Consider the following 14,824-nt stretch of genomic DNA (forward strand, 5'->3'; position numbering starts at 1 on the left):
GCAGAGAATGCTTTGCTCTTAGGCAGCATACTACCATACAAATACTAGAAAATTTTAAATTTACACCAACAATTAATGGCTTAAGTTGCGTTTCAAAATTGATTGTGTATCTTTGGGTTCTGCAAGGGGATCTGTGCCACCCATTAATGTCATGTGTTAAGCCCATAGGAACTCCGTTTTTAAACACATTAAAAACTGCATTATATAAACTGCAAAAACATTGCTTTCAATTGTTACAGGCCGTAAGAGATACACGTGGGAGGGGGCATTTTCATCTTCGAGTTCAACGAATCATTGCAGGAAAACAGCTCACTTCACTTTTTCAACTTACCACATCACGTGAACACGTAGATGAGTTTCACAACCAAGTTAATGTATGTATGTATACTTTTCACATTATGTGTTTTTCACATTTAGTAATATAAGTAAAACACTGATTATTTGTTCTATTAAACGAAAACCAAGTACTCAGTCTAACAAGTTTATTGTGTACAGCATGAGAAATACTGATCATGGAGGGATTGGTTTGGCTTTTGCTTCTATCATGATCAATGTGATCAGAGGATTCCTTCACTGACTTTTCTTCTCTTAATTAGGTGTAAAATCCACGACCTGATCTGAGCCGTAGGAGAACTGATCATCTCTTTTCCTTCAAAACGGTAACGATCATGAATTATTCCAAATTACCAGTATCACAGGTTTGCAGATTTGTCTGAATTGGGACCGACAGTAGAACACAGTGGGCGGAGGAATAAACAAGAAAAGGGTAACACCGGTATTTTTGGACAGTGTTCTAGTGAAAAGGGACTGAAAACTCAAAACAAACAAATCCAGCTTAAACTCCATTTCTCTTCTGTGCTGTGTGAAGTTAAAGTCATTCTAATTCACGCGTTTCTAAAGATCAACTTGGAACTGGTCACGTTACACCGTGTATGACATAAGCCTTGTGGTGCCGGTGAGGACACGGAGTCCAGGGCCAACATCTGCCCGTGTTTTTCTGTCACAGTTGGGCGACCCAGTGGTTCGGTTGAGAAAAGCAGAGCCTTTCAAGAGGGACGTGTGAACTGGTGGCCCCAAGAAGTGCTGTCCCTCGGCCACCTCCCTGTAGTGAGACCCTCAAGTGGAAAAAAGTAGCGAAATGCAAATTTTCCGAAAATTTCTTTAGTATGGAGCCACACTTTCAGACTGTCTACTTACCATTCATCTTTGGGCTATATCTCTTTCTATACTCCCATAATCTGTACATATAGAGAGAGATATCCGTATAAATAGGGGTAGTCTGTATATTTTTCACCCTGCCACAAATAAGGACTCAAAATTTCAAGGAAAAACCTCTCTGTCCCTAAAAAGCCTGGCTAATGAGATATAAAATGCTTTGCTTTTTAGACATCAAAAAGACATCATTCTGAAATTTAGGTAAGAAAGTATGTGTATTAGGGGTTGGGGAGAAATTGCTCAAAAAAGGTCACCAGTTTCTTGGTATTACAGTTGTCTGAAACTGATGCCAATTAAGAAAAGATTGTTCCCCTACCAGAGTGGGCAAGAAAAACAACCAGCAAAGTGGTCTGCTTAGTAACACGCAGTCTTCCTAAGGTTCATTAAGAAAGAATATAAACATATAAAAATCAAGAATCGGTTTCTATAGCGGCTGCATATCATATAGATTAGATAAATGACTTATGAGCAGAATCACAAGGTTTAGAAAATAAAAAGTCTTAAGTCTACAAATTAGGTCTAATCGAGGCCGTGACAGCCTTTACAAAACCCCTTTAGGAGACATTGCTATGAAGATATCTAATTTTAATACTGAAGTACCTCATTTGGGAGTCAATTCCACAGTATGTATACCTCACAAAAATTATACAATTAAAACACTTAAGTTCTCAACTTAAATTATTGCTTGTTTACATATAAATTGGATTTTATGTACCTTACAAAACTTCGGCTTAGTCAGCACTGCTAAAAAACAAACAAAATAAAAAACACATGGTGGAGGTGAAATCTGTCGTGATGTCTGCTGTCAATTTTAAGCACACTCTTATTTTCTCCTGTTTGGTGGACCAGTGTTGCTGGGGAAGAGAATGAATATGCTTTCAAAGCAGGTGTCCAAAGTCTGTTGGGTATCAAGTCCTAACTTTGCTCCTCTCCTTGCCAGTAAATGCCTTTTTCTGAAATTTGAGAGTTAGTTAGCAATTGGTAAGTGCCTGGCAAAACACGTAAGGAAATAATAAAGGGCTTACCTGGTTTCTGTTGCTTTTATTTAAAAAAAAAAAAAAAAAAAAAAAAGACATGAGAGTGGGGAGAACGGGGGAAGGCAGAGGGGAAGGGAAGAGGCGGGGCCAGATTCAAGAGGAGGTGCTGATTCAGGCTGTCTGATCGACCTAAGCGAATCTGGAAATGAAAACTATTTCTTCTTGAGTCATGATTTGGGTGAACTAGTTTGGTTTGAATCAGGAAAAAAAAAAAAAAAAAAGAGGAAAAGTACTTGTTACTGTTAACAGCCCTCCCACAGGCTCCTTTTCATCTGTTCAGTAACTGGAAACGCTTTCCAACATGGTCTTGAGAGCTTTCTACAAAGATACAAATACGATTTCTTGGTCTTCACTTCTTGGGTGTCTCTCTGTACATAGGGCGCGGTCCATGGTGTCTCCCCTGCTTTTATCCCAAATGAAGGCTTAGCTTAAAACATCTGTAGTTTGATTTTTTTTTTTTTTTAATTCTTTTCTTCCCCCCAGAAGAAATCTTACTCTTTTGGGCTGGACTGGTTAGCCAGGGAAAACAAAGCAAGAAACCAGTGTCTGGAACCAGACAGGAACAGAACAAGAGCATGGGTGTTTTCCTTAAATACATACATTTAGATACATTCAATCTGACACGGGTATGAAGTCTGCCTGTCAACATTTACTTTGCAGGAGAGATCTAAGTTGCACTAAGGTGAATGCAGTGAACAGACTGACAGTTGTCCGGACGCGAGCTGCAGACCGTCTATCAACACGAGAGGCAGCTCCTCCTGCAGCAGCCGAGGGGACTCCACCGGGGGAGCGGGGCCCAGGCCCGTCCGCCCATCTTGCTCTGGCGGGACTGGATGGCAGGTCGGTTGGGTCAAAACAAATAGACGCAGCAGCTCTCCAGACTGGTAAGCATCTTGAGCAAGTGAGCCCAGTCAGCTGAAGAAAGAAGCAACCAGCTACCTTCAGTGTCAGCAGTATTTCTGTAGGAAAACAGAGAGAGAGTGGTGTCGTAGCGTGGAATTTTTGGTAAGATCATCGTAAGGCCCATCACAAAGACATCAGACCACTTTGGCCGGTTTAAATAATGCCAGTCACAAAGGCTGCATCCAGATGGGTTACGCTTGATTTTTTTTTAAATTAATGAATTTATTTTTTACGCTTGATTTTGATGCAGATGAGCAGATGGCATTGATCCTAACTGAACACAGAGAGTGGTTCCCACAGCCGGCAGATCCTGCGCTACTCCGAAGGGCACAGACTGGAACGGATTTCCCATCCCTCCTTCTCAGTGACTGCTGCTCTCTCACCAGTGACTCCTGCCTCCGCAACAGAGATCACTGAGGTACTGTGAGATACCCAGTTGCTGGACTGCCTGCTCTTTGACAGCGTCCGATCCAGAAGGGGTCACTGTGTTCTTCATCTCTCCTCAAACCATCCAGTACAAACCCACTTCCTAAAAACGTCCCCTCTTGACTCTCCCTTACTGCCACACTCCCATGGAGAACCACAGGCTCTCCCCAGCTTCTGCAGGCTAAATAAACTGGGGTTTTTGTCATCATCACCGTCATTATCATCAACTCAAAGCTGATGTGAGTTAGTGTTCAATTTCCAAAACACTAGATAATAGAAGTAATTACAACTGTACTTTCTTTATACAAGTGTCACGTGGCTGAGCAGTAAACTCAGTTTTAATATACTGAAATACGTGTGTAGTAACAGTATGATTAAGTCCTTTATTATAGAAGGAAGAATCTTTTGGTTAGATAAAATAACCGCCCTTCTCTAGGTTTTGGTAAATCCATGGTTGTATATTCTAGCTCTGCTTAAAGCAAGATCCAATTTTAATCTCCATTCCAGGATAAATGGAACACCGGTTCAATGTGTAGTGGATCACAGTGGTTTCTAGTTCAGATAGAACCTGATCACCAACAAAAGTTCTGAGAAGAGCTCTTCGCTTCACAGCAGCAGGGTATGTTACAGAGGCAGGACGAACACGACGGAAGCCTCCCTGTGCGCACACCGGCAGCACGGTGACCAGTGCACAGTGATTTCCAGGTATTGTTCGTGAATCAGGAGGGATACACTGCACATATTATTCTCTAAACTTTAGAGTCTAAAGGAAACCACCAGTGTGTCTGTGACAGACTGTTCTCTGGCTTTAACATTCAGCACGAACAAAGTATAGATGGAGAAGCCAGATTCAAGAGGGGGACTGGAAAAAAGCAGGAAGTGAGAGGCGTGTAAATGGCCCGGGCTAGACGGTGACAGAGAGACTCCTCACCATGGATCCGAAAGGCACTTGGATGGCGAGAACACCCTATGTTTACCGAAAGTTGCCTTTTGTGACCTTAGCGCGCATCTTTCCAATTCAGGTTTCTTCAGCAACCCCGCCGGCACCCCGACGTGTGTGAACATCTGGTTCCGCTGGCCGCCTGCCTGCATCTCTCCTCCACCCTGTGCTGCGCCAGTCGAGCCCACCTGGCAGGGCTGGGCCCCTCCTGTGCTGCTGCTCGGGGTGGCCCCCCTCTTGGCCTCCGATATATTCCACCACTGCTAGCTGTGTGACCTGGGGTAGTGCCCAGTCTTCAGAGATTCAGTCTCCCTGTCTAAACATGCGGGGGAGGCCTAAATATCTACCACGGGCCCGCACGGTCCGTGGTGCATCAGAGGCCAAAAGGTGCGTTCCGTCCCCTCACTCGGGGGGCTTCCTCCGTGCTGAGATGAGGCCCCCGCCTGCCCGAGGGAGGACTCTACTAAGTATGCAGCTGAGTCTTTACTGCCTGTCCCAGAGTATGTTTAAGTATCTTTTCCTTCCCTTTAGGACCTATAGAGAGAGAAAGGAATGGCCCCAAAGAATGAAGTAATATGTTCCTTTTTGGCCTGCATTTCCAGCGCTACCTGCATAAAGCCTTGAAGAAGTCTCACAAGAGCCCTGGGCTGCCTTGGGAGAGGTGGGTGGTATATGGTGCAGGGCCGACAGCAGCCAGGGATCGGCCCGCCGGGGTTCACCTCCTGTGCTGCAGGACCTCGGGCGAGTCAGTAAACTCTCCGAACAGTGGGTCTGCCACGCGCTGGGCTGTGGTTTCAGTGAGCTGCTCCAAATAAAGCTCTAAGCAGAGGATCAGGCCTGCGCTAAACGCTCAATACAGGTGGGTGGTTTCTGCACCAGACCGTGGGCCACCCACGTGCTCCGCTTTACAGAAGGCGAGTCTTTCCTTCGTGGAGGTAACGTGGTGGCAGAAGAAAGGACCTAATACTAAGGCCGCTCACTTTCTGGGGCTCTCGGAAGACAGCAGCGCAAGGCTGGGCTGCCGGCTCTGCCCGGGGAAGTGCTTCCCAGGGCCTCATCCCGCCCCGAGCTGCGCTCGGTTACCCGGCAGTGGGGGGAGGGAGGCCCGGTCTCCTCGCGCGCGGGATCCGTGGAGCGAAATGCGAGCCTGGCCGCCTACACGCACTTCTTCCCCCCAGAGAGACACCACACGCTCAGAGGCTAAGCTCCCGGCACTTCTGGGTTAGAACGGGCTGTACCCTGTGGGAGCCTAGTTGGCGCCGATGCCATCGTTCCTCTGGGAGGTGCCGCCAGGGTTTGAAGGCCCTGCTTCTGCGCGCAGGCCGCCCCTGTGTGCAGGGCCGCAGCGGAGGGCAGGGCAGGCCCGGCGGCAGGGGAGACGCCAGTGCCCCGCGGCCTTCCAGCCTCCATCGATGGCGCATTTAGAGTCTAGACCCTTGGTCAGTAATGCCAATACATTCCATTTCCTGTTAGACCTACTACATCCGTACGTTAACCGTTCAGATGACGTGCACATCTGGGTTCGTACACAAAACATCCAAGGGACCCCCCCACCCCGCCCCCCAAAGCCTCGCGCCACACCATGACCGTGACCGTGGTTCTTCAAACGAGACAAGCCACACACTGCGTCGTTAAAATCTGGATCAAATTTATGCTATTAGCTTTTGAACTTGAATGCTAATAATACTAACAGAATGACCCACGATCCACTGTTGCGTAGGAAATTCCACATCATCCCTACCTTTTTCTCCACTCAGAGCTGCTCAGGACTGTAACTGCCCCACCTTCAGAGGGCCCGGTTCACCTGTGCCAGGTCGCTCAGGGCCCTCCCGGGCCCTCTGGCACACCTGCCGCCAGGCTCCCAACTCAGGTGGCTTCTAAGCACTGACTGTTCTACTGTTTCAAGATTTGGCTGAACACGGTGATATCACTCTTCTTCGAACGAGTGTTTAAGGTAATAAGCAAATGGTGGCCTAACTAAAATGAAATATAGAAAAACACTTAGAGTAAACTTAGACTTAATTAAGGGAGAGAGAGCAACTATAAGTTAGTTCCTCTCCATCCTTCTGAAAAGGCAGGCATTATGATTCAGAAAAAGCAAAACTGATCAGTTTGCCCTCACACGACTAATTCCTTGCTACTTGATTTTCTGCTTGGCTGTAATAGTTTCACTCCGGGGCAGAATTAGTGTTCTTAATTCACACACCACTATCCGCTCAGCTGAAATGAGCTTAGAGAAAAAATTATTCACACAAAAACCACTGTATGTCCGATAAAATTAGAAGACATTAAAAAAAAAAATCACAAATATTACACAACTCTCTTCAATCTGCTGGTGGACACCATATCTATGCCCATTTTAGTCTACAGAACGTCACATTCACTTTACTACCGCATTCATGGCTTACTTCTCTGCTGTCTCTTACCCGTGGTGCGTCTCCCTCCTGCTTAATCATATCCATTCCAGGCAGCTGGCTTGGGAAAAGGCTGCCTCCTCTGAGAGCAGGATCGTTAACCTGAGGGCGGCAGGACAGCACAGGGGCTTTATTCAGTGAGACATCCAGAAGCGTATGGGAAATAACCACCCATTAACCTGCTTCTCTGGTTCTAGGAGTAGAATTATGGGGAGAAAGGACTACATAAAAACGGCCACTTCCCTTATCTATTCTTCCATGCATACGTTCTGGGGGGAGTGTGAAGGAACATGAAAATAAATCCTTATAATACACTCGCTGCCTTCACAATTAAATTTTTTTTTTTGTATACTGTAGAGAAATTCAACAGAGATGGTAATATTAGAAACATTCTTATGCCTTAGCGTGTTCACGTTTTTGAGTGCAAATGAGATCAATGATTCCTGATGTCTGTTACTTTAGGCAAGTTGTTGATTAGCAGAAGCAGGTGTGAATACCCCAAACGGGGGCAGGATCTTGCGAATCTTTTCTAAGTGAACTATTCTTGGCACCCGTACATTTCTTTTACAAATTACACTTCCCCTAGAAAGCAAGGCAGGAACTGCTGGTGGTCCACTCTGGTAGAAAATTCAGCATCTACACTATATTTTCTCCATTGAAAAGATGAAAGTCTATTTTTCTTTAATTTATGTTTAATTTATACAAATAAGCATTTGGCCACCAGAGAAGTACAATCAATTCAACCAGAGAAGTGCAAATTATTATTTCACCCACGCATAAAGCCTTCTTAAGTTGCAAAGTGCTTGTATTTTCTCATGTATCACTCTGCATTTTTATTAATCTTCTTTTTACAGAATAATACACTGAGGCATGGTAAAATTTAGTAAATTTTCACACAAATTGTCCTTTACCAACATCAGGATTCAGTAGACCTAATTAAACTTTCAACCTTTCACCATTCTCACAATCATGGTCTAATGGAAATTTATGGTGCTGTCAGTGACACTTGGTTAATTTGTTTAGACTTTCCATGCCTCAATTTCTCCAAATCTGAAATAAGATTCAGGGTCCTTGCCCCATTAACACTTTGCCTGAACTAGTGAGGTGGTAGAATGCCCAGCATTTTGTGCTCTTTAAAAATAAGGTCTTTAATACAGTTTAAAAATTATTAACCAATATCTTTACCCATCATAGATTTCTGAATCCCAGGCTGGCTACCTACGTATCAAGTGCTTTGAGTCTCTTTGCCACCAAGTGAAGCTGGCATGCACTTAGGGATGGCAGAATCATTTCAGTATTATTCAACACAAAACAGAATTATTAAAAAAAATATACAGACCAAAAAAAAAAAAAAAAAAGTCATAGCATCCACATCCCAGAGATGACGAAGAGTAGTTTTTGGATACTCTGTGTCAGTCTCCTTGCACACGTGAACTATCATTTAAAGCTAACTGGATGGCAGGTAGTTTGGCCTTTGCTTTTCATCTGGTTTTATGTTTAGAAAAAAATCAGTTCTTAAAAATCCAAAAATAAAACTATTAAAAAAAATACCTTTCACCACTCCATTTTTCGAGATTCATTTTATATATCGCCAAATCCCTCAAATAAGAGAAAAATTCAGAAGACAAGAAAGTTAAGAAATATTTTAAAAGATCTTTGAGCAGTCAGGGATCCTTTCATGTTTATTTTGTCATTATCAAGTATTTCTGTTAATCACACCAACACAAGTGATGGTAAGGTGAAAAAAACACTCTTCAAAATAAATGTGGGAGTTGATGGCATATGTTAAGCACATGGAAAGACACATTTAATGCAAAAATAGACAAGAAGTTACAATCGGAAGCCCGCGGGGGGCTTCTCCTTGGGGTGCTTACCTGCTCGGGACCCATGGAGGACAGCCCTGACGTAGGCACGGAGGTCACTGAGGTCATGCTGATCTGTCCAGTCATCTGGTTCATGTTGCTCATCCCACCTGTGTTGGTCGCCATGGATACATTGATGTTCATATTGTTATTGTACATGCTGGTGTTTGCTTGCTGTCCGAAGTGTGGAGGGGACTGCTGCGAAAACATGCTAGAAACACAGTGAAAGACGAAAATGTTAGAGCCCTCGGGCAAACAGGCAGGCAGTTTTGGGCACTGGTTTCTCAGGCATTTCCTTCAGAATGAATAAATCTAGGCTGAGAGAATCCGGGTGGGACACCAGGAGGTGGTGAGGTCAGAAACAGCGGGGGAAGAAGCCCTTGGCGAAGCTGCGGGGGCCACCGCGCTCTGTCCTTTTCCCCACATTACCGTGAAGGTCTGGAAGGACACGTCCCACTGTCATGTCTGTACCAGACAAGGCTTCTGTTTGCTTTTATTACCTGTACTGATAGAGGGTGGCTTCTACACTGCCTCCCACAGCGGTTTCTATCGTCCATTGGTGGCGGTGCTACCTTCTCAGGGGAGCTCCTTTTACTCCCAAGGAAAAAACATTAAGCTAAGGTTTGGTAAATTCCGGTAGCTTCTGCCCTAGGAAACGCAGACTGGCTTAACTTAGCAGTTTACTTGGTATTGCTTGCTTGAGCAAAGAAGAAAAATCCAGAAGAGAGACAGGTGGGCTATGGAAAGATTCCCTGGTGATCATTTCTATCAAAAAGACACAGACACGCGGCATACCTGTTTGCGCCCATGCTCCCCTGCGCCCACCCGTTCATGTCCGAGGAGGCCTGGTAGGCTGGGTTCGCCTGGGACTGCTGCAGCATGGGGCTCTGCGTGTGCGCCAGCCGGGGCGACATCAGAGGGCTTTGGGGTGCGGTGGCCCCAGCAAAGCCTGGATCAGGCTGCTGACTTATTCCTTAAAAAACAAAACAGAAATCCAAAGGAGATTGTTAGTTTTATCGTTGAGACGGGGGACAGAAGAGAACATTCAAATCAAATACACAAAGAAAATTACTATCAAATACCTGATCACGTGCTGGTAAATTATATACATTTAAAAAAGATTCCAAGATGGAATAAAATGCATGAAGAAAATCTCTCCATACCTTGGTTCTCTATAGCAATTAGAGGCATGCCTGGGAACGATATTAACCATCACGACTAGAGGTAGAGAGAGAGACTATTCTTTCCCCATATCCCTTGCAAATCAAGAATGAGTCAAATGTGTATATTTCTCTTTGACCGGAAACAGTCTTTCAGTGTTTATATATCACTACAACTGGATTAAGTTGGATTAAGGTTTAGTTATATATAAAAAGCCAACACACTTGAATAATTTTTTATTAAATTAACCCAAGTTATTCTATGATGAGATAGATGCGTTTTTAAAAATAAGTGACTGTGAGAATTCCATGGCAGTCCAGTGGTTGGGACTCCGCACTTTCACTGCTGAAGGCCTGGGTTCGATCCCTGGTTGGGGAACTGGGATCTCACAAGCTGTGCGACATGGCCAAAAAGTAAAAAAATTTTAGAAAGTAACTGCATTCGTGATTAGCTTGTTGTGTATTTATGAAGGGCTCTACCATGCTTTTGCGTTATACAAGATTAGCAAGAATAAGAAAAACAAATTCCATGTAAGCTTCTTGCTCAGTGCAGAGGCAAATGGTGTTTACACTAAAAGGAGAGAAAGAACTTTTAGCAGTCTTTCCTAAATGATCAAAAAGGAAAGAGAGGAAGAGTTGGGAAACAAAGGAGGCAGCTTCTTGGAAAATTTCAGGGATGACATTGAGGTAAGCCCATTTTTGCCTAGAAGATGTGTTAAACATGCATATTTAATTAATGCTTTAATGAGCTATAGAAGAAAAGCTTAAGATCACACAGGAAAAAGCTGCACATTATCTTTCTGTTTCTTTAAAGAAATAGGAGACATGAGGCTAAGCACCACGAAGACTTGGTAGTTGTTTCTAGAGAACTCTGGCGGAAGATGGGGAAAGTCATTTTGAATATTAACCTTGATGTAAGTCCTTACTTTTATCAATAATTCAACTACTAATCGAATATGACATGCACACAAATATTAATGTTTATGATATCGCACGCTTGTCTCTTAAGACTGACATTAAACAACAAATCAATACGAAGAAAATTAAGAGGTCGTCTGCTGTGGTTTCTGTGCAGCGCCCCTCAAGAATGATCAGTTCGTTAAAGATCTGGTATAATATTGAGAGCCTTACTTTTCAAAAGCTGTAGAAAGTCTGTAAAATACTTACAATGATATATGTCTTTCAACATTTCCTATCTATCGTTTTTAGACTCAGAGGTTGTCAAGTATAAGCATATGCACAGGCACCTGTGTTTACAGACACCGACTTAAGTGCAGACATTCACACGCACTCACACGCATGGTCGGCAGAGGCACTCTACGCACGCACACCTACTCCGGTCATTAAAGAAAGACCTGCACTCAGAGCAAAGGTGGCACCTGAGCTGAGAGACTGGAAGGTACCGTGCTGGACCTGGGGACTCCTGACGGGCCCCAGTGGTCCTCCCAGGTTTCCTAGCACCCCCCGGTTAGCCAGGTTCCTCTGGGAGCCATGCAAAGAGCTGCGAGAGAGGAGCTGTGACCCGGGACTGGGGACACGGGGGAGAAAAGACTGGTGAAAGGCGGCGGCGGCGTAAGTCCCGTACCGTAGCTCGGAGGGAAGGGAAACTGCTGTGCATTTGCCTGGGGGACCCGGGGGCTGCTCATAGTTGCCGGCACACCGCTAGGAGCCACCACGCTGGGCGTCATGTTCAGCCCCTGTCCTCTCATCATCAGAGCTCGCTGCTGAACTTGCTGCTGCTGATGCATCTGTCTCTGTCGAAGATGCTGGTTCAGGATCTCCCTCTGTCTCTGGGCCAGCATCTGTGCGTTAATAGGTGCCTGGAACCGGGGGCGAAACGCGGAGGAAGACATTGGGGGTGGAGACAGATCGAAAAACAACCCGTATGTTAGAAATAGGATAACAAAGGGTACTGTCTCGTGCGAAATTATTTGGCAAACAGAAGAGAACAGTTTAGAACTGACCAACTGGTGGTTGAGAATGTGAGCTTCTGAATTCTGTAGATGATGATTCTCCAACATTGCAATGACATGCGTTAAGTTTGATGTCAGTATCAAGAAACTTGAGACTCACTGTGAGAGGACACAGGTAACGAGGGGAGCCCACGGTAACCCCAGTCCTGTCTGTAAGAGGACTCTGTACAGAAACCCTGAGGACGGCAGTTTAGAGTCTCATTAAGGGACATTCAAGTCTAAAGGGAAACCAAGTCACTGTGCCAAAAGGTGGCTTTGAAGCACTTCAGAAAAGGCTGAACGGAGGCAGGCGCGTAGGGAGGCCAGGACAGGACGGGAGGGGCGCTGTCAGTAAGTGGTACCAGGCTGGTTACGGGTCCTGGCAGTATACAGTCGACCTCGTTATTCGTGGATTCTGCACTGGTGAGCTTGCCTACCTGCTAACATTTATTTGTCACCCCAGAACCAATACTCACGGCACTGTCGTGATTTATGGACACGTGCAGAGCAGCAAAAAATGTGAGAAGCCCAACGTGCCCATTCCCACCTGAGGCTGAAACCAGGCGGCACTGCTTCTTGTTTCAGCTCTCGTACTGCGCACAAGTGTCCTTTTTGTGGACTATTTAGCTCCACGTTTTTCACATTGTCGTGCTTTTTGTTGGTGACTCTGCTGTTTAAAATGGCTCCTGAGAAGTGCCGAAGTGCTGCCTAGAGTCCTAAATAAGCACAGGGGGCTGCGATGTGCCTTATGGGGAAACTCTGGGAGTTCGATGAGCTTCATGCAGGCATGAGTTACAGTGCTGTTGGCTGTGAGTTCAATGTTAAGGAATCAACAGCATATATTAAACAAGGTGTCTTCAAACAGAAACACACATTGATTCATGAAAATGTGACCGAGAGGCTCAAAGGAAACGAACCCTTTGTTTCTCTGAGGAGCAACAGTTCAATATTCGCTAATTCAGGGTTTGCAGTAACTTTACTGAACACAACCAGTGTGAATAACGATCATTGACTGTACCTGGCAATAAACATGGCAGTGATGAGGAGAGAACCACAAAAGCAACAGACCAGACAAGAAAAGCGAATGACACGACATCCACTGTGTGGATCTGGATCTATGTACGGCCTTCTGAGTTACTTTACGTGGGATGTCAAGGGGGAAGAAATGACAAGAGAAGTTAAGTGGATGCAGTAAAAGCTGACGGCTGGTCTGCCCCTTACCTGTGTGGGCACTCCAGGCCTCAGAGTCAGGTTCACGTTTGAAACATTGCTGATTTGATTCATGAGTGGCTGGCGATTCTAAACGCATACACATGGCAATCAATATATTTTTAATCAGAATATATTCTATTTCAAATCACCTTCCTCAAGAAATTTCCCCTCTCCCCGCCAACCCAACATCTGCTTGCTGCTGGACACTGAAACCACATGGTTTGTACCTGGATCCCCTTGTAAAGCTAGTTATCACTGAGGTTTCCCATTGCTTATAGCTGAGAAGTTATTCTGGACAGTTTGGAAAACACACTGTTTGCAAGGGGGCAAGGGAGTGGAATGGTCAGAAAAGGAAGCCAAGAGGAAAATTAGGAAAAAAGCAGAGGGAAAAAAGGGAGAGGCGATTTAAAAGCCCACAACACGATTATTTACCATATGAGAGAAATCTGTCCAGGCTTGTTTCAGTGAGAACACACCTTCTTGAGCTAAATACGTATTCCATAACGCAGCACCCTATGCCACCACTCCACTAAGAGTGATGATTCTGGCCACAAGATAGGACGAATGGCAGGAGCTACGGTTGTCCTGGGAGCTCCCTTTGGGCCAGAAACTGTGCTGGGCCCCACAGACACACACATACTGCCCGAGACTGTACAGTGACCCCACTTTACAGATGTAAACATTGAGGCTCACAGAGCTCAAGGTTAGCCCCTCAGTAAATAATAGAGCTAGGAAACCAAAGAGCTGCTCTACGCTGGAGTGGAGTTAGTGGAGGAGAGAGAAAGAAGGGAAGGAGGTGAAGCAGAAAGGAGTATGGAAGTTGTAAGGCAACGTGGCAACGCTTTCACCCTCTTGGAAAGGACAGAAGGAGATTTTAAGGCCTCCAAAAGGACCCCCGGGCTCATGTCCACCTTCCCTGTGCCCCGCCCCTGCCCCGCCCCCCGATTTTCCAGGCGCAGCCAGGAACGCACCTGCTGTGCTTGGAGGCGATGCTGCAGCTGAAGCCTCAGCTGGTTGGGCTGGGTCTGCGCCAGGCCTGTGGGCCTGAGGCCGGGTCTGGGCTGCACACGGAGCGTGGCGTAGCTCGGCCGCTGCCCCATGGTGTGGAAGCTTGGATCCTGCATGGCAGTGTAGCTGCCTTGGGCCATTTGTGCCTGAGATGCATACTGCTGTGGGAACACGGGGGCCTTCTGCTCCAGCAGGATGTTGGAATCCTGACTTGGGAACTGCTCTGGATCCACCGCTTGGCTCTGAGGAGAAAGCCCCCGGATAACAAACAAATCAATGAAACCACTGAAAACTGCAGAGCGAACAGAAGGCTGTCTCCTCTCACTGCCCTGTATTTGAGGCTTCTGCTATTGCATGACTACACAAAGGACTTCTACCTTGACTCCACTTGTCCTCCTAGAAAATGCCTCTGTTCCAGAGATCCAGTTACGTGAGGTAAGAAGCAGGGGGTCAGGCTTGACTCCCCACAGCACTTCTTCCGAGGGAAGGGAGAGATGGGCTGTGACTACGGAATGCCTCCTACTCATGCCACCGGCTGGAAGAATGCGAACGTTCCCTAGACGCCTCAAGGGGTTTTTTTTTTTTGCCGGCTTGCGGGATCTTAGTTCCCCAAGCAGGGGTTAAACCCGGGCCCTGGCAGGGAAGCACAGAGTCCTAACCACTGGACCGCCAGGGAATTCCCACGTCTTAAGTGT

At 45.8% G+C, this 14,824-nt stretch overlaps 1 protein-coding gene across 10 annotated transcripts in view; it reads right to left on the reverse strand.

Annotated features, from left to right (window-relative positions):
* Nucleotides 1-468: 468 nt before the first annotated feature.
* Nucleotides 469-14,824, reverse strand: part of NCOA2 (nuclear receptor coactivator 2) — a 271,533-nt gene continuing 257,177 nt past the window's right edge. For 6 of the 10 annotated variants that reach the window (XM_032609406.1, XM_032609405.1, XM_032609404.1 and 3 more), the window contains 7 exons: nucleotides 14,093-14,371; nucleotides 13,131-13,208; nucleotides 11,543-11,777; nucleotides 9,593-9,770; nucleotides 8,810-9,008; nucleotides 6,948-7,037; nucleotides 2,719-3,211 (listed from right to left, as the gene is read on the reverse strand). In XM_032609406.1, coding sequence (XP_032465297.1) covers nucleotides 3,200-3,211; nucleotides 6,948-7,037; nucleotides 8,810-9,008; nucleotides 9,593-9,770; nucleotides 11,543-11,777; nucleotides 13,131-13,208; nucleotides 14,093-14,371 — 1,071 coding nt within the window. In that variant the 3' untranslated portion in view covers nucleotides 2,719-3,199. Of the gene's footprint in view, nucleotides 3,212-6,947; nucleotides 7,038-8,809; nucleotides 9,009-9,592; nucleotides 9,771-11,542; nucleotides 11,778-13,130; nucleotides 13,209-14,092; nucleotides 14,372-14,824 lie in introns of all 10 variants that reach the window. The other 4 variants (XM_032609401.1, XM_032609407.1, XM_032609402.1 and 1 more) reach the window with 1 other exon arrangement.

The sequence above is a fragment of the Phocoena sinus genome, chromosome 17 (assembly GCF_008692025.1).
Source record: "Phocoena sinus isolate mPhoSin1 chromosome 17, mPhoSin1.pri, whole genome shotgun sequence".
NCBI classification, from domain to species: domain Eukaryota; kingdom Metazoa; phylum Chordata; class Mammalia; order Artiodactyla; family Phocoenidae; genus Phocoena; species Phocoena sinus.